This window comes from Suricata suricatta, chromosome 13, assembly GCF_006229205.1.
Source record: "Suricata suricatta isolate VVHF042 chromosome 13, meerkat_22Aug2017_6uvM2_HiC, whole genome shotgun sequence".
Taxonomy (NCBI): Eukaryota; Metazoa; Chordata; class Mammalia; order Carnivora; family Herpestidae; genus Suricata; species Suricata suricatta.
The window spans coordinates 76945348-76969376 of NC_043712.1; the positions used below are offsets into that span (position 1 = coordinate 76945348).

The following is a 24029-nucleotide window of genomic DNA, read 5'->3' on the forward strand; positions in this document are numbered from 1 at the left end:
TTTAACTATGCTGCAATCAGAAGGGATTGCAATCTGATTCTAAAGAGCTGACCTTATTGCTTAATTTTTAAAAGTTATATATATTATCTCTCCTAAAGTAGAGGATACATGTTGGTCCACAACTAAATATTCTGTTTTTAAAAATTCATGTTAGGGGCGCCTGGGTGGCTCAGTTGGTTAAGTGTCCATCTTTGGCACAGGTCATGATCTCACAGTTCATGGGTTCGAGCCCTGCGTCGGGATCTGTGCTGACAGCTAGCTCAGAGCCTGAGTCCTATCTTTCGATTCTGTGTCTCCCTCTCTCTTTGACACTCCCCTGTTCACACTCTCTCTCTCTCTCTCTCTCTCTCTCTCTCTCTCTCAAAAATAAATAAAACATTAAAAATTTTTTTTTAAATCACATTAAAAAAAGAAAAGCATTTTCAGATTAATCTCCCTTCTGTCAGAATGATAGAACTCACCACAACAACAAAAACGTAAACACAAAATCTCATTTATTTTTGTCTGAAGCACAAAGGAGTTCACTCAGCACATTAACAGTAAGCAAATCACACAAATATTGAGTAAAACTGTCCCCATGAACACACACATATATATTCTTAAGAGCAGCAATCAGGAGTTTAACAATGGAAGGCGATCTTCGATCCAGAATGCTTTCTGACAGGCTCTTGAGTAGGAAAGGGACAGGAAAGTCAATGCCATGTAACATCTCTGACTCAAGTCACCTGAACGCCATGGACTCTGAAAGCCATCTTGGAATTTACACTGAGTTCCATCACTGGCCTGTTCAACTTTTGCATTTCAGTAAATTTGGACCCAATTTCCAAACCAACCCGTCAGGTCTCCATCTCTCCCCCTTGGGGCTGTTGAAGGGAAAGGCTGGGCGTGAAAACATGCTTGGGGACCGATGTTAGGGTTTTCCAACAATGTCCCTTCATCTTTGCGCTCCTTTTCCTTTAGAGACACTGAAAAGGGTCAGGGTCCAAAATCATGCCTAAAGGGGTTAGGTGGACCTGACATTGCAAATATCTCTTCTAAGACTCTTAGCAATCCATGTAACTTGAAAATTATTTCAAGATGTTGCCACGACACGTCTCTTAGTCTAACTTTTAAAAACTCAGACTGCTCCTATCAGACGTGTGAATGTGTCCAGCAGAATCACCGACTTAACAAAATGGACAACAGTGAACAGATGTCCAGTAGATGTCGTCTCCCCTTCCAGAGATCTTTTAGGTAGAGCACAAGGTAGAAATAATACAACGTGCCTTCCAGCTTGCCTGGAAAGCCTTCCATATGTCTAGTTCTGAGGTGAAAAGATTAAAAATAGGAAGAGTCTGGAAGGGAGTGAAGATTCAAAATACATCGCTGGATCTCACATCATGATGTTTCCTCTCCGACATCTCAGCTCTCGTTGCCAACAGGGATTTCAAGGGCACAGTTCAAAATCAGCTGAGCCTAACAGGAGTGTTTCCAACCGCTCTTCCTCTCTCCACCAGGAGAATTCTCAGGAAGTGAAAAAGAGATTCGGTGGGGCTCAATTCTCACAATGATGACTTAGGTCTCCTGGCATGAAGGGAGCTAGTTCAAGATACTCTCTTGGATTCTAGAACCTTCGACAATTAAATCAGAGAAGGGGCTTATGAAGGGGGCAGGGTCTCAGTCTCAGGTTATGATTATGAGGACAACCTCTCAGGTCTTAATTCCATGTTTCATTCTCTTTTGGAAACTCAATGCACCTTCACTGACCAGCCTGCTTTTGTGTTCAGTTGTAAAAAATACCTTTGAAATGTGTGTCAGTCAACACTACTGAATTGTGTTTACCTGTTAATGTGTATTCCATTCAAAATATCACACAGCCTGAGGCAAATAGTGCAGGGTGAGGTGAGGAGGCGGGTAAGAAGTCAAGTCTTTCTTTCCTGTCAGAGAGTGAAATATTCAAACAAAGTGACAAATCGTGTTGGCTTGAAATACTGCCTGCCCACAATTCGGAAAGTCAAGCCACATTAGGCAAAGCCAACATTTCAAAGTGCAAATCATCTGGCCACATGTACGGCCAATGCCTGTGGCACTGCAAAAAGCATATGCACCGTTTAGGGACACCGCGCTTGGAGAAACAAAACACGTAAGTTGTTAAGCGGTACAGGGAGATCAAACTACATGTAAACATTTCAACACATTCTATTTTTACTGGGAAAGATATTAGGGTCTTCACATCCTATGAGGGCTAAATGTAATGTTCGATGAGTCGGTTGTAGAGAGCCATTCTACTTGTGGCTGATGCTGCACTGACTTATGTACACTGTGTATGAATCCTTAGTTTAGATGAAAATTGACAGTCAACATCAAGTTACATCAAAATGTACATCCTCAAGGAAGTGTGGGCTCTTGCAAAGGCTGGGGATAACTGCTGCCTATTAGTGGATCTTGCATATCTTATCCAAATTCTTAAGCCTGCTCCTGTGGGTTACACACCAGGTAACCGTGTTCCTTTGCCAGGGACTGGGAGACAGAGCAGGAAACAATCAGCACTGCAGAGAAATGGGGAGAAAATCGGGGGGGGGGCGCCTTTTTGACATTGCTCAGGTATTAGGAATTCTGGAAATACAGAGATTGACACCAGCCTCTGAATTTACTGAGTTACTTTATAGTCCACAACACAAACTCTGTTGCTGTTGTTTGAATAAGTGTGTCACCTGTACTCAAATAAAAAAAATTCTTAAAAAAAAAATCAGTCGGTGTTGTATATATACAATCAAATCTAAAAGTGTTTCCACCATGAAAACAAAAACAAAATTAAAAAGTAGACACTATGCTGACTTAGCATAACTTTGTGAGAATAAATTATAGTACAAGAGGGGGGATTTTGTTCTTAGTTCTATAAATATGAAGTTAGCTATACTATGTTACGTAAAGTTCTTTCTCTAAGGTAAATAATAAAGTGTCACACTTAAGGCCTAGGCATGAGTGTTATATTAAGAAAACCTATCCTTTTTCCACATTGGCTTACAGTATTTGTAATTAAATAAGAAAAACATAGTATTTACATGACATTCACATCCATGCTTCTCAAGGGTTTATCATAAAGTCAATTTGTTTCTAATTGTAGGTTATGGAAAAGCACCCTGTAAGAGCTGGGAGGCATAACAATACTCTTTGCTTTGTTTCATGTTCCTCGATGTCTAGTCCAGATTAAGTCCTATTAATAAAAACATCAGGTGGGACATCTACACAGTTTTCATGATCTTAAAATTCTTATGTCCTGAAAGTTCTCTGAATTAAAAAGGTAATAGGATAGTATTGAAAAACAGAGTACTTTTGATAAGCAGGATTTAAAGATTTTTAACAATACTTTTAATTGAATTTGTCCTTCATTTTCAAGTTCTAACAGGCTGATATCTGAGTTTGAAAATTTCCAGCACCTGTGGCCTAAGTCTTGGAGAAACTACATCATTGCAACGGAACACTTCCTTTAAGGAATGACAGATACTGCAGCCCCGCACCTACTCCAGTTTATGAAGACCAGTCTACACAACAGCGTGGAGTGTGGAATTTGTTTCTCTCCTAACAACACAGAAGCAATAATAGCATCACATAGTTTTACATTACGGTGATTTTGAAGTACAGAAAAATACCACTATTTATGCCATGTAAGTTATATGAATAATATTCCTAAGAGACTTTAAATCTTTAACACCCAACCTCTGTCGAACACTTTGAAGCACAGAACTGTATTAAGAAAGCATGTGGCATTCAATTTCTGACATTTCATGCCCAAAAAAGGCAAATCACAACAATAACATCTCCGAAATGCAAATTCCATTAAGTGCAAGTTTTCAGAACACAAGGTCAATCTAGAACACATTTTAAAATTCAATGAGTTCTCTTCTGAAATTAATATGCTCAGCATTCAATTTTCACACATAATCTGAATTGGTTTTCCAATGTTTGCTCATAGTCTAACTTTTTCTCCCTCTTAAAAATATATTCACTGGCTCATTCTCCATGTCTGATTTTCATATTTATTAGCTCGAAATATCTAACCTCATCGGAATATCTTTTCTCTCTACATTTCCAAATATGAAATAATTTTACTTAAATCTCATAATAAGAACACCATCAGGAAAAACATTCCCTTATGTCTGAGCTTAAAGTAAATCTGAACAGCTCAAAAGGGAGAATTTTTGAATCCTCCCAACCAGAGAGTTGAGAATTAGCACAACTTCCTTCAAATGATTTGTCAAGTGAATACTGTAACTAGACACAGAAAGAGATAGTCATCCCAAGAACAAGATACTATTTTTTGACTTCCTAACTCTGCCCGGGCACAAGAGAGACGCAGAGCTGTGTGATCCCAGAGCTGGTCGATGCCAAGGGTCTTACACTGAGCTTGAAAAGGGAACCACCTGCTTTCCGCCCACGTAAACTTCCTCAATATTTCGGTCATCTCCTGAAAGAAAATTGAAGGAAAGTGATTTTATGTCAGGAAGTATTTTAATTGCCATTGGGAGGGTTTTTAGAAACAGATACCACTTCTATGAGGGAAAACACACAAAGCTGCCTTTTTTTTCCTCTCGGATTATTTATCACCTGGCCAAGGGGACGCGGCCAAGGGAAGATGATGCATCGAATGTGAGGATTAGGGTGGGAACTCTGTGCTGAAGGCAGAAATCACAGGAAGCTGGGTCCACTCCCTTTCAGCTGGAGTGGTTTGCATTTCCAGCACCAACTGTAAAGGAAATACTTAATCTTTACACCTAAGAATCCTACTCTTCGTGGTGAGATGGAGGGCCTGCAAGCTAGTGAGCTCAAGAAATAGCACCTGCATCTCTCCCAACTCAGGTTTTTCCGGGACTCAGAGCTCAGTGGACCAAGAGGGAGGCAGAGTAGAGTCTTTGGTACTATCGATTTCTCCCTCGCAGTGAATGGAATGGAATGTGAGTACATTAAAACAAAACAGAAAACAAAAAACCATGTGTGATGAGACTCCACCCCAAACATCACAAATACGACCTTGGGAGGGCAGACTGGGGAGGTGCAGAGTGAATGTAGGCCCTGGCTCTGCCTGCCATTCCTCAGCCTTTAAATAGCGTGCCCTACACGGATTTGATGCGGAGGAACGTTAAAGTAAAATAGTAAACCAAATAAAATGATCCTGCGTAGGGTTAACCTATGGAGCCACACCCAAGAAAGAGACACACAAAGATTTTGTTTCCCACAGAGAAATATATCCACCTACCTACATAGAGGAACTTCTGGATAATAGCCTAAAATACAAAATAAAATAATAATAAGAAGAAAACATTCTGTGCATTTAGAAAAGTAAATCATAGCCAGTAGGGGTTGGCAAAGCGCAGACATTTTAAGTGTATTTCTCAATGGCAAAATCTACTTCTATTAATGAAAAAGAAATGGTCTTTTGCTTAAAAAATAACACTGGGGCCATGAACAAATGTTTACCCATTATGTAAAAGTTCTTGGCATGTAACGTTGAAATCTTCAGAGAAAAGTATTACATAAATTAAAGAAATTAACTTAATAAAATAATTCAAATATTTTAAGAGGCATATAAAAGTGAGTGAATGGGACTGAGCCCTTTCCCACACGTTTACTTTAATGAAGGAGTAAAAGAATAAATAATATGAAAATAGCAAATGGTACCACCTTCAGGCAATCTGGCATCTTCTAAAAACTTTGACATATTATATATCATGTTCTGTTTACTCTCACAAGTGTATTGGTTTATAAATAGTAATGATGAAGAGAACAAAGGCAAAAGAAATGTCGATAGAATTAAATTTCCTTACAATCTGCAGCCCATTGACAAATACTTGAGACAGGCCGAGTATGACATTCCTCGAGGAACTCACAACTGCCTTGATGTTAACATTTTAGAGGTAAAATGCAACCTTTCTTGACAATAACCAAGACCTCAGGATCCTAGGAGTCTTCTTTAACATATGAAAATATCTTCTAGAAACTTCGTTGTCTTTACCACCCTCCCAACCACCCACCACTTAAAAGTATCTAATCAATTGTTCTTCACAGCCCCGGTGCAGCACTTCCTGCCCACGGGTCCTGTCTCTGTGCTTCAATGAAAACATCTTTTTGCACCAAAAAACGTCTCAAGAATTCTTTCTTGATCCTTCGCTCCCAGCCCTCATTACATCAGTAATACTTCATTATTTTTTAGAAAAACTCAATGTTATAAAGAATTGTTAGGAAGAACCCATTTAGACATAGAAAAAATATTTGGAAGTAAGAGGAACAAAGTAATGAAACTCATTTTCTTATATAGTTAAGAATCCAGACTCTGGAAGTCAGAAAGTCCTGGGCTTGAATCCGCAGTCTTTCTACTAATTATTAATTACTAGCCAGGAGTCTTTAGGTAAATCACTTAACTTCTCTTAGGCCTCACTGCCCATGTGAGCAACAGAGAGATATTAATAGCACTTGCATGTCATAAGAATCATTCTAATGGTTAATCAAAAATGATGCATGAAAGCAGTTAATCCCATGCCACCTGGCACATAGCAAGTGTTCAGTAAGGAATAGCTATATTGTGGCTTGCTGGAGTCAAATACATTCAAATATAGTAATACCTTCAAGATACAGATTTCTGTCAGTACCATTATTAACATTGTGTTGGCAAATTATAAACAGTTGAAAAGGAACTAACTTCCCTTTTAAGATCTTCCTGCATTCCATGAAAGGTTTCAGTTTCTATCTTTTTTTCTATAGGGAAGATATTGTGACCACTTCATGAAATCTATGCCCTTAGATGAAATTTATTTTACTTACTTCAAAGGAATCACCAACAAAATCCCCAGAAAACAAGTCAATGGGAGAGTCAGACGCTTTGGGGTTGATCAGGAGGGCATCAAATTCCTTGCCCACTTCAAAGTTTCCAATCTCTTTATCCAGCCCCAGGGCTACAGGGTAGAATAAATTAATAAATAGTCAGTCTTTGGAGCCATCCGGTGGGTGAAAATGTCCCAGTTTGCAAGGACAGAATCTGCCAACATATCACTAGAAAAAGTTAGTATCTTAATGTGAAGCAGAAAAGCTTTCTGATTCCAAGCAACCCTACGATTTGGACGTACAGAAAGCAGCATAAGCACAGGGAAAGCAAAAGCTAAGAATAAAGACAGCTCCCCTCATCGCCACAATCTGTGATTCAGATGGCATCGGTCTGTTTCAGCTCTATCACTGCACTCACCGTCTAGCTGGTCTATGATTTCCTCTCATCCCTCAAACAAACATGACAATTGACATAATATCTTTCTTTTCCTTCCCTCTCATTCTCCCCTCTCATTCCAGCTCTTTCCCTTGCCCTGTCTGTTCCATGAAACAGCTGACTGGATCTATTTTCATGGCAGTAAAATGAACCCTGAGTCAGTAAAAAATAAGTGTCCTTTTGCATATTTGCGAATGCAGGCATATCCCTGAGCAGTTCCTGGGTCTACATCCTCTGACTAGAGAAAATTCACTTCTGAAAGTAAATAGATCCTCATAACTCAAGAGTCCCAACGCTTTTGGAAGCAGACCAATTTCTCTGTAACCTCAAAGGCTTTCTGGTGGCCAGAGAAGAATGGTTTTCTAAAATAGGCATGGGTCTATAACATCTATTGACTTGATCCATCCAAAGCTAGAATTCATGCTCCATGCATATTGGATATCAAGGAAGAACATCCGTCACTCATGATTTAGTTTCAGAAGATGGGAGTGGATGGTTTTCCTAGTCAATAAAAGTATTAAGGCTAAATCTCCTTAAAGCCTGTAATTTATATGTGCACTGAAATGCCAAATGGAAGCATTATTTAGGTGAATTTTCCCATGTGGTGGTTGTATTCTGTCCCAGGCAGGATAGAGGCCGATGTGAAAATACTGGATTACATACCTCTGTTAGACCATATCTGGTACATTATAGCTCTAGGCATGGATATCTTTTGGCAACTGTCTAAGCACTGATTTAGAAATCCTACTTGTTCTTAAAAAATTATTTCAAGGGCAATTCCTTTATTCTCAGAAACAAACAAGTGTGTAGGTAAAGAATTCTTAAAGGAAGACAAGGGTGTAAAAGCAATTAGAAAAGCTTAAAGTTAGACGACTTCTACTAATTGTGTGAGGAAGGACCAAAAGTAATAGCAAGCCAGTGGAAATTCTCTCCTCCTTTACAGTTATAATCCACTTTTGTGCCTTTGACAAAAAAGCATGACAACTATGAGTTTTTAATGACTGTACTCAACATAAAATGGTTGTGTGTCTCACAGGCCAGAGAACCGGGTTTATTTGCCAGGCTGTGTTGATATAAAACTAACTGAGCTCATAGTGAGGACCTGGAAAGTCAGGCATGAACTAATCAAAAAACACACAATCGCTTTCATCAACTTGTAAATTGGTCTAAATTCAGATTATTGTAGGGAGGCCCCAACTACACAAACTGCATAGACCACGTAGACCAACTACACAAATTCAGAGGCACTGAAGCAGTGGGGGTGGGGGGGTGAGTGTCACACTTGTTCTTAAAAATGAGGGATTTAAAACTTGGAACTTTATGGGGCGCCTGGGTGGCTCAGTAGTTTAAGCGTCTGACTTCAGCTCAGGTCATGATCTCGAGGTCTATGAGTTCATGCCCCGTGTTGGGCTCTGTGCTTACAGCTCAGAGCCTGGAGCCTGCTTCAGATTCTGTGTCTCCCTCTCTCTCTCTCTGCCCCTCCCCTGCTCACACTCTGTCTCTCTCAAAAATAAATAAACATTAAAAATTTTTAGAAAAAATAACTTCAGAAAATGAAATCATAAGACTTAGAAAAACCTAAAGAGCATGACTTCTACTTGTTTTTTTTTTAATGTTCTTTATGGTGATCATCATGGTCCCAAACATTCAAAGAAGAACCAGAAAGATCTCTTTCCAGGACCCTCTTGGCTACTATCAGCCTCCATTTCTAAGATATCACAGTGGAAGGCTAAGAACCTGCACTCTGGGATCAGATGATCTGGATTCAAATCATGACACTCTGACTCAAGGCATGACATACTGTGTATGCCTCACGCAGGTGCCTCACTGGGAAGGTGGAATTCATAGCAGTGGTTGTGAGAATTGAGTTCCAACATACATAAAGCATGTTGCACAGTGCCTGTCATCTGGTAAGAGTTCAGCAACTCTTGGCTATTATTTTTACCATTATTATTAATATTATTAACATCACTCAGGCCAATAGAGAGTATGTTACTTGATGCAGAAGTTAAAAAAAACTGATTATTTTAAAGAACTCACATACAGGTGACCATTGCAAATATCCATTAAAGCAATTATTATAGGGGCACCTGGGTGGCTCAGTCGATTAAGCCTCTGACTTTGGCTCAGGTCGTGATCTCACGTTTGTAGGTTCGAACCCCACATCGGGCTCTTTGCTGACTGCTAGCTCAGAGCCTGGAGCTTGCTTCCAGTTCTGGTCTCCCCCTCTCTCTCTCTGCCTCTCCCCACTCATTCTCTGTCTCTTTCTCTCTTTCAAAAATAAAATTTAAAAAAACATTTTAAAAAAGCAGTTACTATAATTGTGTGTTAAACAGGTCTCCTGTCAAAGACAGGGGACTTGGTGAAGAAATGACACCTCCATCAGACGTCTGAATATCCCTCGCTAAGTGTGGGATTTGTCATATGAGATGCGATGGTCCTGAGCGTGGGATGCCTCCGATGTGACCCTCCTGTGCCTTCCCGCTGCTTCCAAGGACACAGATCGGCATGACTGTGTACTGTTCCAGAAAGAAAGAAAACGGTCATTACCTTGACTGCCGCCAAGAGTAGCGAGTCTGAAGGCCTCTTTGAGGGTGAGGTTTTTCTCATTTATCTTATTAATTAAAAGTATATTGGAAACCATCACTGCTTTTCGGATTGCATCAAGCATGGAAGCTGAATAGCCACCGGCCACATCTACGGTAGATAAAATAAAGGCAGAACGGTCACTTTATGAGATAAATGAAATATGAGGTACATGAGGTTGGTTTTTTGGTGTTAGCGACCGATATTCAGCCTGTAATATACTTCAAAGAAAAGATCTTATCTAAACACAGAATAGATACAGAGTAACATTTAAAATAATTCAAAACCTGTAATTAATATCAAATGGATACCTGTATTCCTTTCCTAAGGTTGTCTCAACAAATTACCACAAATATGGTGACTTGAAATAGCAGACATGTATTCTCTCACAGTTTTGGATGGCAGAAGTCTTCTATCAAGCTGTTGGCGGGGCCACGATCCCTACGAACGTTCTAGGGAAGGATCTGTCTTTGCTGCTTCAGTTTCTGGGGTCCCCCACGGTTCCATGACTTGTGGCAATATAGTACAGGATGTGCCTCTGCCTTCATGGCACACTTCACTCTGTCTTTATGCGTTATTCATTTTCTGTCTCTTCTAAGAACATTCATCATTGGATTTGGGCCCCACCCTAACTCAGAATGACTTCACTTTGAGATTCTTACCTTAATTACATCTACAAAGACCTTTTTTCCAAACAAGATCACATTTACATGTTCCAGTAGACAACTTTTTTTGGGGGGCAGGGGGGAGCATGCAATTCAACCCAGTGTAATGGGAATGGTTAATCAAATTAAGAGAAAAAAACTCTTATCTCTGAATATTCCCTGAACCCTCACAGAAATATGCCTGCGTAGTTATGAAGGTAATTTGGATAACGTGAGATTTAAAACAATCTCACACAGTTCTACGCCCTAAAATCTCAACCTAACTCTATTCTAATCCAGATGAGAACTTTGGGCACTAAAAAGCTACCCTTTATTATAATTTTTCAGGGAGAGCTTTTAAAATGAACTTATATATTCTGGAAAATTAGTGTAATCAATGAACAGTGCTGATGCAGACAGTGTTATGCGTTGGTTAGCATCCTCAACATATAAGGAATATGATTTTTAGTGACTCAAATAAAGTCTCTAGCCATAATTATACTGATATACTATGTTTGACAAGAACAAATGCAGATGTTATTAAATCCATTTGCATAAATAAATGTCAAGTAAATTAGAATGTTTTATTAAAGGAAAAGTAGATCTATAACTAATAAAATATCCTTTATATTATAAGCATTCCTTCTACATTTCTAGGTAGACATACATAATTCTCAGTGTCTACACTTCAAAAATATAAAGTTATAGCCTATTAAGTAATAATCTCTAGATTGCAGTTCACTTCTATATTCAACTGTCCTCTACTTCCTTAGATAACATGCATAGAATTTTGGGGGGGGAAATTTTTTTCTTTTAGCAGATGTGTACCACCAGAAGATCATCCACTTCTTCGGCAAGTTTTATTATATCTATGTAAGTTATTAGTTCACTTTAATGAATAAGGAAGATGTGATATACATATTCTATATATTATATATGTGTGTGTTGTGTGTGTCTATATACACATATACACGGGAATATTGTTCATCCATAAAAAGAGACACATAAACAAATCTTAAGCATAGATAATGTTCAGCTAGTAATAAAGAAAATGGACAGGGAAAATACATTTAGCCTCTTTAAGGCAATGACGTTTAGACTAAGACAGGAATGAAAAGGATGCAGCCATGACATAAAGGGCATTCCGGCCGAGGAAAAGAATGCACAAGTTCTTTTGGTAGAAGGGAGTGTGATTCGTAGAGTCGTTTAAAAACTAGCCAGTGTAGGAAAGGGGAGAAGTGAGACGCAAGGCTGGGAGGTAGATGGGTGTCAACCACGCAGACAGAGCTTTGCGTGCCTTGGCATGAGGTTTCCATGTTCAAAACCCCAATGAAGGGTGTAAGCAAGAGGGACTAAAATGATCTGATTTTCACCGTAACTCTCTTTTGAAAAGAGAAGACTGAATTAGAAGGGCCGAGGATGAACGTGAGACCAGTTAGGAAGCTAGTGCAGGAGTTCAGACAAGAAACCATGGCCTCCTGCCTCAGGTGGGGGTGACTGATATGCGGAAAGGGGGCAGACTCAGGAGATATTAAGGAGTCAGAGGTTGGACCAGTACAATGCAGAATACAGGACACACCTCACTCAGGGTGTGTTTGTTTGTTTGTTTGTTTGTTTGGCTGCAGCAAGAGGAAGAAGAGACAATTCAATCAAATGTGGGGAAATGTGTACATGTGGTGTTAGGAAGATGAGGGAAGGATTTCTGATTGTTTCTATTTTCTCAATGACATGAATTGAGGCCATCCGCTGGGAGTGAGAAGGGTAAGAGTTGGAGTAGAAAGTTCAGGGAAAACAAACAAGAAAAGGCTGTCTTGGAATACTGGCACGCATGCTTATTTAGAGCAACAGAATTGTCTCTTCAGGTAATGCTGAGTGCTGAGGGCCATTTAGGATTTGAGAGCAAAATTTAAAATGAAATCCCACTGGAGAACTTTTTCCCAGCAACTTCCAGATGCTCAGATATAGACACTGAGAAGGGGAAGAGTCGGGATAACCAAGGAGGTGAAGGTTTTGCAGAGTGAGTACAAGGAAAACGAAAAGGACATGAGAAGTGAGGAAGTTTCCAAGGGAATGATTATAGTGATATATTCTAGTATGTAAGGTAAATTAAGTGGCTTGGTGTTTACAAGTTGATCAAAGAACTATTGCTTTGGGAGTAATGGAAAAAGTAAGATAGATAGCCAGGAAATTGTCATCAGGAGGTGGGACCCTGGGGGTGTCTGGGTGGTTCAGTCGGTTAAGTGTCAGACTTCGGCTCAGGTCATGATCTCACAGTTCATGAGTTCAAGCCCCGCGGGCTCTGTGCTGACAGCTCAGAGCCTGAAGCCTGCTTCGGATTCTGTGTCTCCTTCTCTCTCTGCCCTTCCCCACCCCTGCTCCCCACCCACACTCTCCCTCAAAAACAGACATTAAAAAATTATAAAAAAAAAAAAAAAGTAGGACCCTGGTTCCATGTATATTGTTTGTTTTAATGAATTCGTAGGTCTTATTGACACAAACTTTGTTCCATATTTTTACCCTTCAGATTACTGTTTTTCTTTTTGTGTTTTTACTATATCCCTTTCTTCTGAGATGAGAGATTTTATATACTTAGAATTTTATTGCCACTTGTCAAATACATCATTCTGTTAACCTTACACATAAACTGCAATTTCTTGGTTTCTATAAACAAAACCGGACAATAGAACAAGTTTTAGTATTTGGGAAGTTTTTCTTAGAGAGCATGCACTGCTTTTAAAATTTGTGCCCAAAGACTGAAGGTATTCAAGTGACATAAGGAATATATAATACCAAAACTCAAGGACCTGGCACTCAGTATCGAAAGTAAAATATGCAGGTCTCAGGTACCTATTCCCAACCATAGGGAAACTTCTCTTGATTTATTAACTTGTCATTTTGATTTTTTTAATGTTTGTATTTGTTGCTGTTGTTTATTGACTTTATTTTTTAGAGCAGGTTAAGGTTCACAGCCTGATCACTTATTTTATAAGATATTCCTTTCCACATTGTGCATATTCTCTTAAGATACATTTTTGAGGTTTGCTTTCATTTTTTAAACCCTTTTAAACCCTTTTACAATTTTTTAAATCGTATTTCTGTTTAACTGATTTAGCTTTCCCTGATATCCTATCATAATATTACTTACCTAGACCCTGGGCCTTAATTTGCCTCATAACTCATTGCTGTGGATTTTCAAATAGGTTTTTCAAAGCATTCATGTGGAGAATATTTTCCAAAGCTGTAGGTCTGAGAATTTTTTGCCTTCACACAAGAGGGAGAATCTTGTCCGACATAATATTCTTGAGTAACAACTATTTGGTTCCAAACTCTTTCTTGCTCTTGATATTTTTTATGCCAGTAAGAACACCTGAAACCAAACTGGTTCTTAACTGTTTTAGTGGTTACTGACTTTTTTCCTTTGCCTCACGGTTTTAGGACCTTTTTTTCCCTTTTTCATTGTAACGCCAATATTTGCCACAATGTGTTCAGTTCTGATTGAGCCTAGAACAGGAGAAGTTCTTTGAAGATGATACCCAGTTCTTTCTTAAGCTCAGAAAATATTTATCCTTCAAAACTTCTATTATATTTGTTCTGGATCCTGGGTCAGGAGAATCCCCTGGGCTGGTGCACTGCTCACCTGTCTGTGCTCCACGTGGATCACCCCCTGTGATCTTTGGTCAACTTTGTTTTTTACATCACTGATTTAATTTTCTGCAACAATAGTTCTACTTCTCATAGCTTCCCTACATGCTTGGCTTGTTTGTTATTTTTAAATTGAAGTATAATTAAGAGAGCATAAAATGCAGAGAACTCAGGTGTCCAGTTTGCTGAATGCTGACAATGGCCATTTAACTACCTTTCAAAAAAACAAGATATTAAACATTTCCGTTGCTCCAGCAAGCTCTCTCACTGCCCCCAGCCCCAACCCTTGGCAACCACTTTCTCATTTCTATCAACACGAGGTTAGCTCTACTGGTCTCTAGGTTTCGTGCTTATGGGGACATGTAGTGTGTGCTCTTTTGTGTCTGGCTCTTTTCATTGAATAACATCTTTTTTTAGATTGACCCTTGTTTTGCATATCTCAATGGGTTGTTCTTTCCTGATTGCTGAGTAGCACTCCATTGTATGACTATGCTTCATTCTATGAAGTCATTGTATGACTAATCCATTCTCCTCTCTGCAGGTGTCTGGGTTGTTTCTAGTTTGGGGCTCTTATAAACACAGCCGGTATAAACGTTCTTGTACAACTGTTTCTGCAAACGTACGTGTTCATTTCTCTAGGTAAACACCCCAAAGTGGAATTATTGGCTCATAGGCAGATGTATATCTAACTTCATAAGAAACTACCACTTTGCCAGTTTCCAAAGTGGTTGTCAAACTTACTTTCACTCTAGCCACATGTGATTGTTTACATGCTTCTCATTCATCCTGCCCACCCACCCCCCAACGCTAGTTTTCTTCTTTCATTTAAAAAGTTTCCCTTCCATCACAACTTGTGGTCTTTTCATAGAACCATGTCTTCTTGTTCTCCAAGGATGATGACAGTTGCCTTAAATTTTCTTCTGGATCCTGAAGTAGATCATTTTCAGAGATAAGTTCATCTTCTCATCCTTCTTGATGCTACTTTCTTTTGTTTTGCAATATTTTTGTTAAGCTTCACATGAGTTTCTCCTATCTCCCAAGTGGACAAGCCCAGATCTGTCTCTGCTTAAGATAGACAGGGTGAACAAACCACTTTTGGACCTGCTCTCTCTCTCTCTACAGTATGAAGTTAAATGATGTTCTGAAGCCTACAGGGGAAGGGAAGGTTGACATAAAGATCATGTTCAAGAAAGAGTGGAATATAGAGGGGTTATTTTCACAGAGACTGTATAAAATGCAATAGCATTCTCCAAATTCATAAGTGAGAATATCATATTTAATCAAATCCTTGGTCAATACACCAACATTGCTTTTTCCTTTAAACAATCTTTGTTGACTAGTGCAATGTGCCGGGTATGTGCTAACCACTTTGCAATCATTGTTTTTCATTTAAGCTTCAAAAAGAGTTTATAAGGTACACATAGTTATAACTGTTGCTATAGCAATTAGGAAATGAAGCCTTAGAAAATTAAGCTAATTTGCTCAAAGTCTTACAGCTAATAAGTGACAGAGCTTTACCTAAAGGTTTTGTGCATCACTATACAATCCAAAGTCAAGAACTGGAAGTTTGAGAATGAGAGAGTGAGAGAGATTGTGCAATTAGGGTATGGGCAGAGAGAGGGAGAAAGAATCTCAAGCAGGCTCCACACAGTGCAGAGTCTGAGGGGGGCTCAAACACTCAAACCGTGAGATCATGACCTGAGCTGAGATCAAGAGTTAGATGTTTAACCGGCTGAGCCATTCAGGCACACCTGGAAGTCATGTGATGAGTTTAAGTCATGGAGACCAAAATCCTAGAAAATTTGAAAGCCATACCTACCTGATGATTGGCTGTCTGCAAAATATGTCATTAACTGACTAGCGTGTACCAAAAATTCTTGGCCACATCTTTCTTATTCATCAAAGCTCTTCAGTGAAGGTAAAATCACCACCTTAACACCTGTGACCATATTGCCACAGTATTGCCACAGTCTCAGTGATTGAAGCCTTAAATTAGAATTAAAAAAATATCTTAATTTTTTTGATTCATATAAAAGTGGGGGAGAAAATATAACATGGCACACATCTTTAAAAATATTAATTTATTTTGTATTATTGTAGATTCTACCAATATTGCTGGTATAAAATTAACTGAAACATGAGTTATGGTAGAAAATGATGCCAACTATCATTGTCAATATGTAAACATCATATTCTCTTAAATATCAGGAAGACAAATGCATCAAGAATGGAAAATAGGGGCACCTGGCTGGCCAGTCAGTTAAGTGATTTCGATGCAGGTCATGATCCCGAGGTTCATGGGATTGAGCCCTGCATCAGGCTCTGTGCTGACAGTGCAGGGTCTGCTTGGGATACTCCCTCTGTCTCTCTCTCTCTCTCTACCCCTCCCCCACTCACGCTCACTCATACACTCTCTCAAAAATAAATAAAAGTTAAAAAAGAAGAATGGAAAATAAATCCTTATCCCCACACCCATTTAAAAAATGTTTTAGTTTATTCATATACAATCATAGAAGGTTCACAGCACATATGCCCTCGACATTCAGCCTGTCTCATATTTTCAAAGTGAGCAGCACAGCTCGCACTCAAGAAAAAGAGTTAAAATGTGCTGGGACCAAAACAAGACATCTCTAATTCATCAGCCACCTGGACTGTCCCTTAACCCAGCCAACGACAGACTACCTGTGGGAAGTGGAATCCCATTTTATGAAATACTGCCTAAAAGCAAAGCAAGTTCTTAACATAATGCTAAGTTTGCAATGCTGGCATCGATTGCATCTGAGCTTACCATGTGGCGAGGTCAAATAATTTCCTACTGAGACAGTATTTGTGATGACACAATTATTAAAAAGTAAAACTGCACAAACCCAAGCTGTCAAAACCTAGCCAGAAGGACAAAACGAAAGGAGAAGAAAAATCAAGGAGCTTTAAAATAAAACAAACGAACCCTAAAATATCATAGAAGGACTTACGCTTTATCACCCAATCTCTTAACAGGAAGTGAGGATAACAGCTCTCTGGAGGTTAGTATCATCAAACCCCCTTCTTACCACACCATTTTATCAGCTCAAGAGAGTACTACCAGATAATAAAACTGCCTTTTTAATAATTTTTTTCATGTTTATTTTATCTACTTTTGAGAGAGAGAGAGACAGAGCATGAGCATGAGCAGGGGAGGGTCAGAGAGAGAGGGAAACACAAAATCCAAAGCAGGTTCCAGGTTCTGAGCTGTAAGCACAGACCACCACATGGGGCTCAAACTCAGGAACCCTGAGATCATGACCCTAGCCAAAGTTGGATGCTTAACCGACTGGGTCACCCAGGTGTCCCATTAAACTAATTTTTTAACATAGAACTGTTGCCTGAAAATTAATCGCATCAGAAAGTTATGCACTTACTCGACCACTTTGCTTAGGTCCAAATAGTGAAGTACTGACCTGTACCCAGTCCTATTTTCACTTTGTGTTTCATGACTTCAAGGACATTGAGAAAGCCGCTGCTGATCCTGTAGAGAGAAGAGGAAGTTAGGACAAGGAGACCCATGTGTTTCCAACAAAGAAAGGACACCAACAGTACTGATGGTGATTTCACTAAACTTGTTTCCTGTCATATCTACGCTCATGTTGGTACAAACACATTAGCTAAATCAGATCATCCGAGTCCTAGAGTCAAAAACGATCATAAAGGATCGTTAATCCTTGGGTCAAGGTTAATCTCAGGTGGGTTCAAAGCAGGGAGAAGCAGAAGGGAAAGTAGGGGAATCATTTGTAAGGAAAAATAAAAGAAATTCAATCTTGCAATTTGTGCAAAAGTCTTATTGGTTTTCAGTGTTTTTGTTTGTTTCTTTCTTTTAGCCAACTTGTCCTTCTATGTTAAGAAGAAGAAATTCTAAAGCATCGTCTTTCCTCTCTGTCTGGAATAATTTGTTACCCTGGATAAGTAGTGACTTGCAAGGTAAGACAAAGGGGGTACCACTGGAAAAGGGGGTGCAGGCTGATGAAATCAGGGCCTGATGGTTCACAGGCCACCGTTGAGGACTGCAGAAACTACAAGAGAAGGTTCTAGGCTGAATTCCAGACATTACGCATGTGCAAACTCAGAAATTTTAAGAGATGCTGTGTTCTTCACATGCATACTCTGCAAAAAAAATGTCCTCTTTTCAGTGCTCTTTCTCATCACTAAGGCACAGGGAAATGTCTGTGTATCTATGTTGGGAGTCATTTCTGAATTCACTAAGTTGAGAACACTCCTTGCGAGGTTAATGCCGGTTTTGCCTGGCCTCCCACTGTCAGACGGTGACCGATGTCTACCCCCTGCTCAATTATTTTTGAGCACCGACCCCCCCCCCCAAGTCACCTTGCTCATTGGTACCGGGAGTGACTTGTCCCCTTATTCTAAATATGCTGATTGATTGCACCTTGTGAAGGAATTTATTATGGAAATTTCTTCCTTTGTGTTTATGGGAGCAAATATTGCATTTCCTGAGAAACCTGTTTTTCTTCCCCTCAAGAAAACAGGCTATTGACTCCTGCTCACAAAGAACTAACCTTTGACTTTGCTATGCTAAAAACATTGTCTTATGTTTGAATGTCAAAGATACCTTCTTTCCCCATATGATAAGCATCTAAATCACCTACATCAATCACTATTGATAAAGATTATTCATGAGTCTTCTATCAATCCATGTTCTGGGAAATTTTTACATGCCAGAGAATTTGTCATCAGAAATCATTGTCCAAGGCAAATGCCACTTCTGTGCTGTGGCCCATACATTTTAAGCATAAATAAAGCTGAGTCTCAGACAGTGCAGAGATGCCTGCCAGGTGATCAGAAAGAAACTCGTGGCTCTCCCATCCCTCCCTCTTTCACTGACACCGTCCATCCTTCAGGGAGCCCTGGACCTGCTGGAGCTGGAGTCTGGCATGTCTAACTGTTTCTTGTCCCAATCAAATAAAACTCTAGAAGAGGGATACTAAACACATGACTGAGAAAACGAAGGTATATTGGTTGCTAATTCGCACCCCAAATGCTTATAAGCTACCAACTGATTATTGGCTACTTACGATAAGTTAGAATTGGGGCAATGTGAGAGCGCCACTCCCCGCTCCTGGAATACCTGTAGTTCTTCTGCAGAAAGGTAGCAGCCATGCGCCATCACTGTCTGGAGAGAAGAGGATCCCAAGTGGAGTTTACCACTTCAAAATGTTCCAGTTAGTCTTCACTCACAGCAAGATGTTACAGGTACACACAGACGCTGTGACTTCTTGTCTTCATAAGAGCATTAGGATTCCTTGCATGTATAAAATCCCCATGTACTAGGTACCCCTCAGAAAAGGCCCGAATAAACATTGGATTACGCAAGGCTCAGTAAATTTTGTGGCTCGTGCTTTTTTCTTTTTTTAATCTATAAATTAACAAGGGTCCAGCTTATCGGCCCTATCGGCTATCCACCCCACTCAAAGATACTATAATGGCTTCACGTCCACCTTAAGAAAACAGTCAAGTTATTTTATTTTCTAATTCTATGTGGGGAGCAACTGGAGGGGCTGTGCTTGTTCCCATTCTAGTCAGAACTTTCTAGACGTAAGCTTTCCTTTGTCAGCACAAGGAAGCTGTGGATGTAATCCTAGAAACCATTGTTCTTTATTTCTGCTCCTAGTTAAATATACGCACAACGCTCTTAATGCATAAAATGATAGTCTTTATTTATCTATGTTTAAGTCCTTTTTTTAAAATTGAAATATAGTTTACACAACCAAATAACTTTGTTTTATCACTTACATTTACATGTTCACAAAAATTAGGAAACATAATACCCTATAAGCATTAATGTGGAAAGTAAATAGATCAAAGAAGGCAAGCAGTGCACACATACACACACACACACACACACACACACACACACACAGGAGAGGTTCTGCTTAGTCCTGGTAATATTTGTGGGTTTTCCTGAATAGCACTTACCTCTTTCTTGTGGCATACACACATACAGACACATACAATGGAATAGTACTCAGCTATCACAAAGGATTTGATCATACCATCTGTGACAACGTGGATGGACCTAGAGAGTATTATGCTAAGTGAAATAAGCCAGACAAAGACAAATACTATAGGGTTTCACCCATGTGTGGCATCTAAAACAGAAGAAAACAAACAGAAGCAGGATCAGACCTGCGAACACAGAAAACAAACAGGGTTGCCAGAGGGGAAGGTATGGGGGGAATGGGTGAAGAGGAGAGGGAGACACAGACTTCCGATTCTGGGAGAAGCCAGGGAAATAAAAGGCACAGCACAGGGAATAATATAGTCAATATATAGGTGCTGTAGTAGCGCCATGTGGTGACAGGTGGTGACGACACTTGTGTTGAGCATGGCATAACACCCAGCAAGGCTGAGTCACACTACACAGCATACCTGAAATGGATGTGACACTGGGTGTCACCTACACTCAAATGTTAAAAAATTAAAATAAAAAAAAGGCTTTACTCTTTCAAAATCCTTTTTTTCTTCAGTACAAAACCTGTTTCCAAATAGCTTTCTCTTTTGGGAGGCATGGTTCAGTGACCACACAATTATTAATAAAATAAAGTTTTCCTAAGCTCTGTGCAAATAAAATTAACATGCACGTCGAAGGTTAATGTATTAATCATATGGAAATATATGTAGAGAAGGATGAAAATTACGGTGTAGCATCTAAAGACCTATGTAAGGGTTTAATCTTTCAGATTAGTCACATTCAGGCCTCTGTTCACTTAGTCCCAAGGAATTTATTTGCTGCAGTAGTTAAACTCTTCATGCACTTTGTACAATTCATTGAAGGCCAAGGGTATACTATGTAATGAAGTCTTTCCTCACTATATTAATCTAAATTAATGTAAAATTATTTAATTATGTAAGCAATATACACTCATTTCTTTAAAAAATACCGGAGTGCTTAAAAATAAAGAGTAGGGGCATCTGGGTGGCTCAGTCAGTTGAGAGGCCGAATTTGGCTCAGGTCATGATCTCATAGTTCGCAGGTTAGGGCCCTGTGTCAGGATCTGTGCTGACAGCTCAGAGCCTGGATTCTGTGTCTCCTTCTCTCTCTGCCTCTTCCCCATTCATGCTCTGTCTCTCAATAATAAATAATGTAAAAAAATTTTTTTCAAAATAAAAATAAAGAGGAAAAAGTCCATCTGCCTTATGCCTCAGGAGGATCACTTTAACATAAAATGTTTGAATTCCAGATAATTCTTTTAAGTGAGGATGCAACCCACACATATGTACACAAACATCAAATGATACTGTATGAACATTCTTCCTTGTAAGCCTGGATACATCATTCTTGTGAACTTTGGATAAAATTTTAATTATGGATGTTCTATAATCTAAACAATCCCCCAGTGATAGATATTTTCTAACTTTGACATTAATTAACATTCCTATTCATATCCCTTATAGAATGGATCCTTAGAAATGTATCTGCTAACTCCAGGGAATGCACATTTATACTCTAATGGATACTGACAAAACGTCCTCAGACCAAATCACCTAGCCTTCCTCAAAGAAGCCTTTAGATTTCTTTCCTGGGATGAAACTTCAGGTCATTTTTAACTATACATCCACATATGCACGTGCTCTGAGCTTTATTCTAGTTTGGGAAATGCACATGTGTTGAAGTCTGAAGATTACTATTGAGATTTTATTTTATGATTTCATTTTTTTCCCTGATGCCCCCCCACTACTGAGATTTTATTTTATTAATATTATTAGCTTTTTTATTTGAGTGAGAAAAAGAGAGAGAGAACCTTAAGCAGGCTCCATGCTCAGCACAGAGCCCAACATGGGGCTTGATCCCATGACTCCGGGATCATGACCTGAGACAAAAATCAAGAGTCAGATGCTCAACCAACTGGATCACCCAGGTGCTCCTAAGATTTTAAAATGTAGACAAATATGCCCTACTTCACACACATTATTTCATGAGATGCAATGTACCTTATCTGTCAGAAGATTGTTTCTATCATACACATCTGCGTAGTTTTTATAATCGGGAAATAAGTTCTTCACAGCTGCGACTTCACTGAGGTTTTCACTTACATGGCTCTACAAGAGAAGAAATAATATTTTCAATTTTCTAATGTAAAAATACCATCAGAAATTATACTTCCTACCCAAAATGATAAGGATATTCCTACTTGCCCACGTAAGACCATGAAGAATGTACATGTGTTCTATTGAAAATAGTGACACATATCATATATAACATCTATATGAAAAAGAAACTATGACTATGTCATTACATGAGCATGTAATGTTCTAACCCTAACCCTAAGCCAATGTTATGTTCTTTCAATGAATGTTCTTTCAAATCCCATGTATTTTAAGGACAAATAAAGGTAAAAAGTACTTGTGGAGGCTCTTGACCCTCTTCAAGATTTACTAGTAATCTTCAGACTTCTGGTTCAAGGACTAGAACGCTGACTAAAGTATCAAAACTAGCTATCTGTGGCAATTTGCTTCTTCCAGTGTTAGCCATTTAGGAAAAGAGTTTAATGGCCATAAAACAGACAGCATGGTTCACTCATAAGAAAACTTGAACCTGAACAAGGAGAGCTGAATGTTAGCCCAAGTACTGAGCCTAGTTATGTGTCTTAGGGGGAGTTAGCTACTTCCTTTGGCCTCCAGATTCTCATCTCTCAAATATGAGGGTTGTGCTAAATGAATGATTTTCCAAACTCTTGATGCTTTGAATAAGTTATTCATATAAAAATTAATAGGAATCCAATAGGCAAAAGGCATAAACAAGTTGCTCTCAGGAAGAAGCAGGTTGGGGATTCTGGAACCCTGTCCTTATTCTGTCCCCTTTGTCATCTTCCAAAATAAGCTCCTGTGCAGAAAATGGTTGACAATAACTGAGCTAGACAATCTTGCAGTCACCAAAAAAAAAAAAAAAAAAAAAAAAGCCCATAAGAATCCACATGCAATCAAAACAAGTGAGACCTGGCCTCCACACCAACCTTCTTCCAGAACATCACAAACCCCAACAGGACAGAAAGTGTTTTTGAGAAAAAACACTTACATGTAACTACCTCACCCTCTAACCTAAAACAAAATTCACTCCAGACCAGCCAGTGATGAGTTCATATTATGGGAAGAAAACTCATGAGCAAGTTGCCATTTTCAAGAATGGCCATGTCATTTCCCTTCTCCGTGAAGTAGAGTATAAGCCAGATAAATAAAAGAAAAAATAGCATTCTAAAAACAGAGCATTCCACCTAGAGGGTGAACTCTATCCTGTCCTTGAGGAAACCTAGACCACTGAAGAAATGCCTGGGCATCTAAAGAGAAAAAGGGACAACCAGATGATTCATGTCATTGTGATAAATTTGAGGCAATGTTAAATGCACATGCACACCCACATACATCCCCAGCAAGGATATACTTGATTTGGTTGTGTGTTCATGGAGGTCAGGACACACTCCCCTCAACTAAGGCACTGTGGCATAGTGTATATTTTAGGCTGAAGGAAAATAGCTGAAGTAGGGTCACTCTGACCTTCCTCCACCCTTCCTTCCCGAAACAGATCATAAAACTCTCGTGTGAGGGATGCTCACCCTCTTCTTGGAGGAAAGCAGCACCCTTAGCTCTAAAGACAAAAGGATGCCCGGAAGAATCCAAACCAACAATCATATGCCTCCATGACTGCGCACTCGTCACCAAACCTAGCCTAGAAATGCTCTGGTCTCTTTCTCTGGGTTTTCAGTTCCTTATGAAGGCTTCTGAATCATGTGAAGCTTAGATTAAATACATTTGTATGCTTTTTTCTTTTTAATCTGTCTTTGTCGATTTAATTTTCAGATGTGGCCAGGGACTCTAAGAAGATAAGGAAAACTTCTTCCTCCCCTACAGTTATGTCGGATTGAATAAAAAATACACAT

General features: G+C 39.2%; 1 protein-coding gene across 1 annotated transcript in view; it reads right to left on the minus strand.

The window, feature by feature from the left end:
- Positions 1–477: 477 nt before the first annotated feature.
- The window catches only part of GDA (guanine deaminase), a 70866-nt gene continuing 47314 nt past the window's right edge, over positions 478–24029 (minus strand). The window contains exons 8-14 of the mRNA XM_029920915.1: positions 22087–22194; positions 19170–19267; positions 17544–17611; positions 9785–9931; positions 6799–6929; positions 5237–5264; positions 478–4447 (exon numbers count right to left, since the gene is read on the minus strand). Coding sequence (XP_029776775.1) covers positions 4377–4447; positions 5237–5264; positions 6799–6929; positions 9785–9931; positions 17544–17611; positions 19170–19267; positions 22087–22194 — 651 coding nt within the window. The 3' untranslated portion in view covers positions 478–4376. The remainder of the gene's footprint in view (positions 4448–5236; positions 5265–6798; positions 6930–9784; positions 9932–17543; positions 17612–19169; positions 19268–22086; positions 22195–24029) is intronic.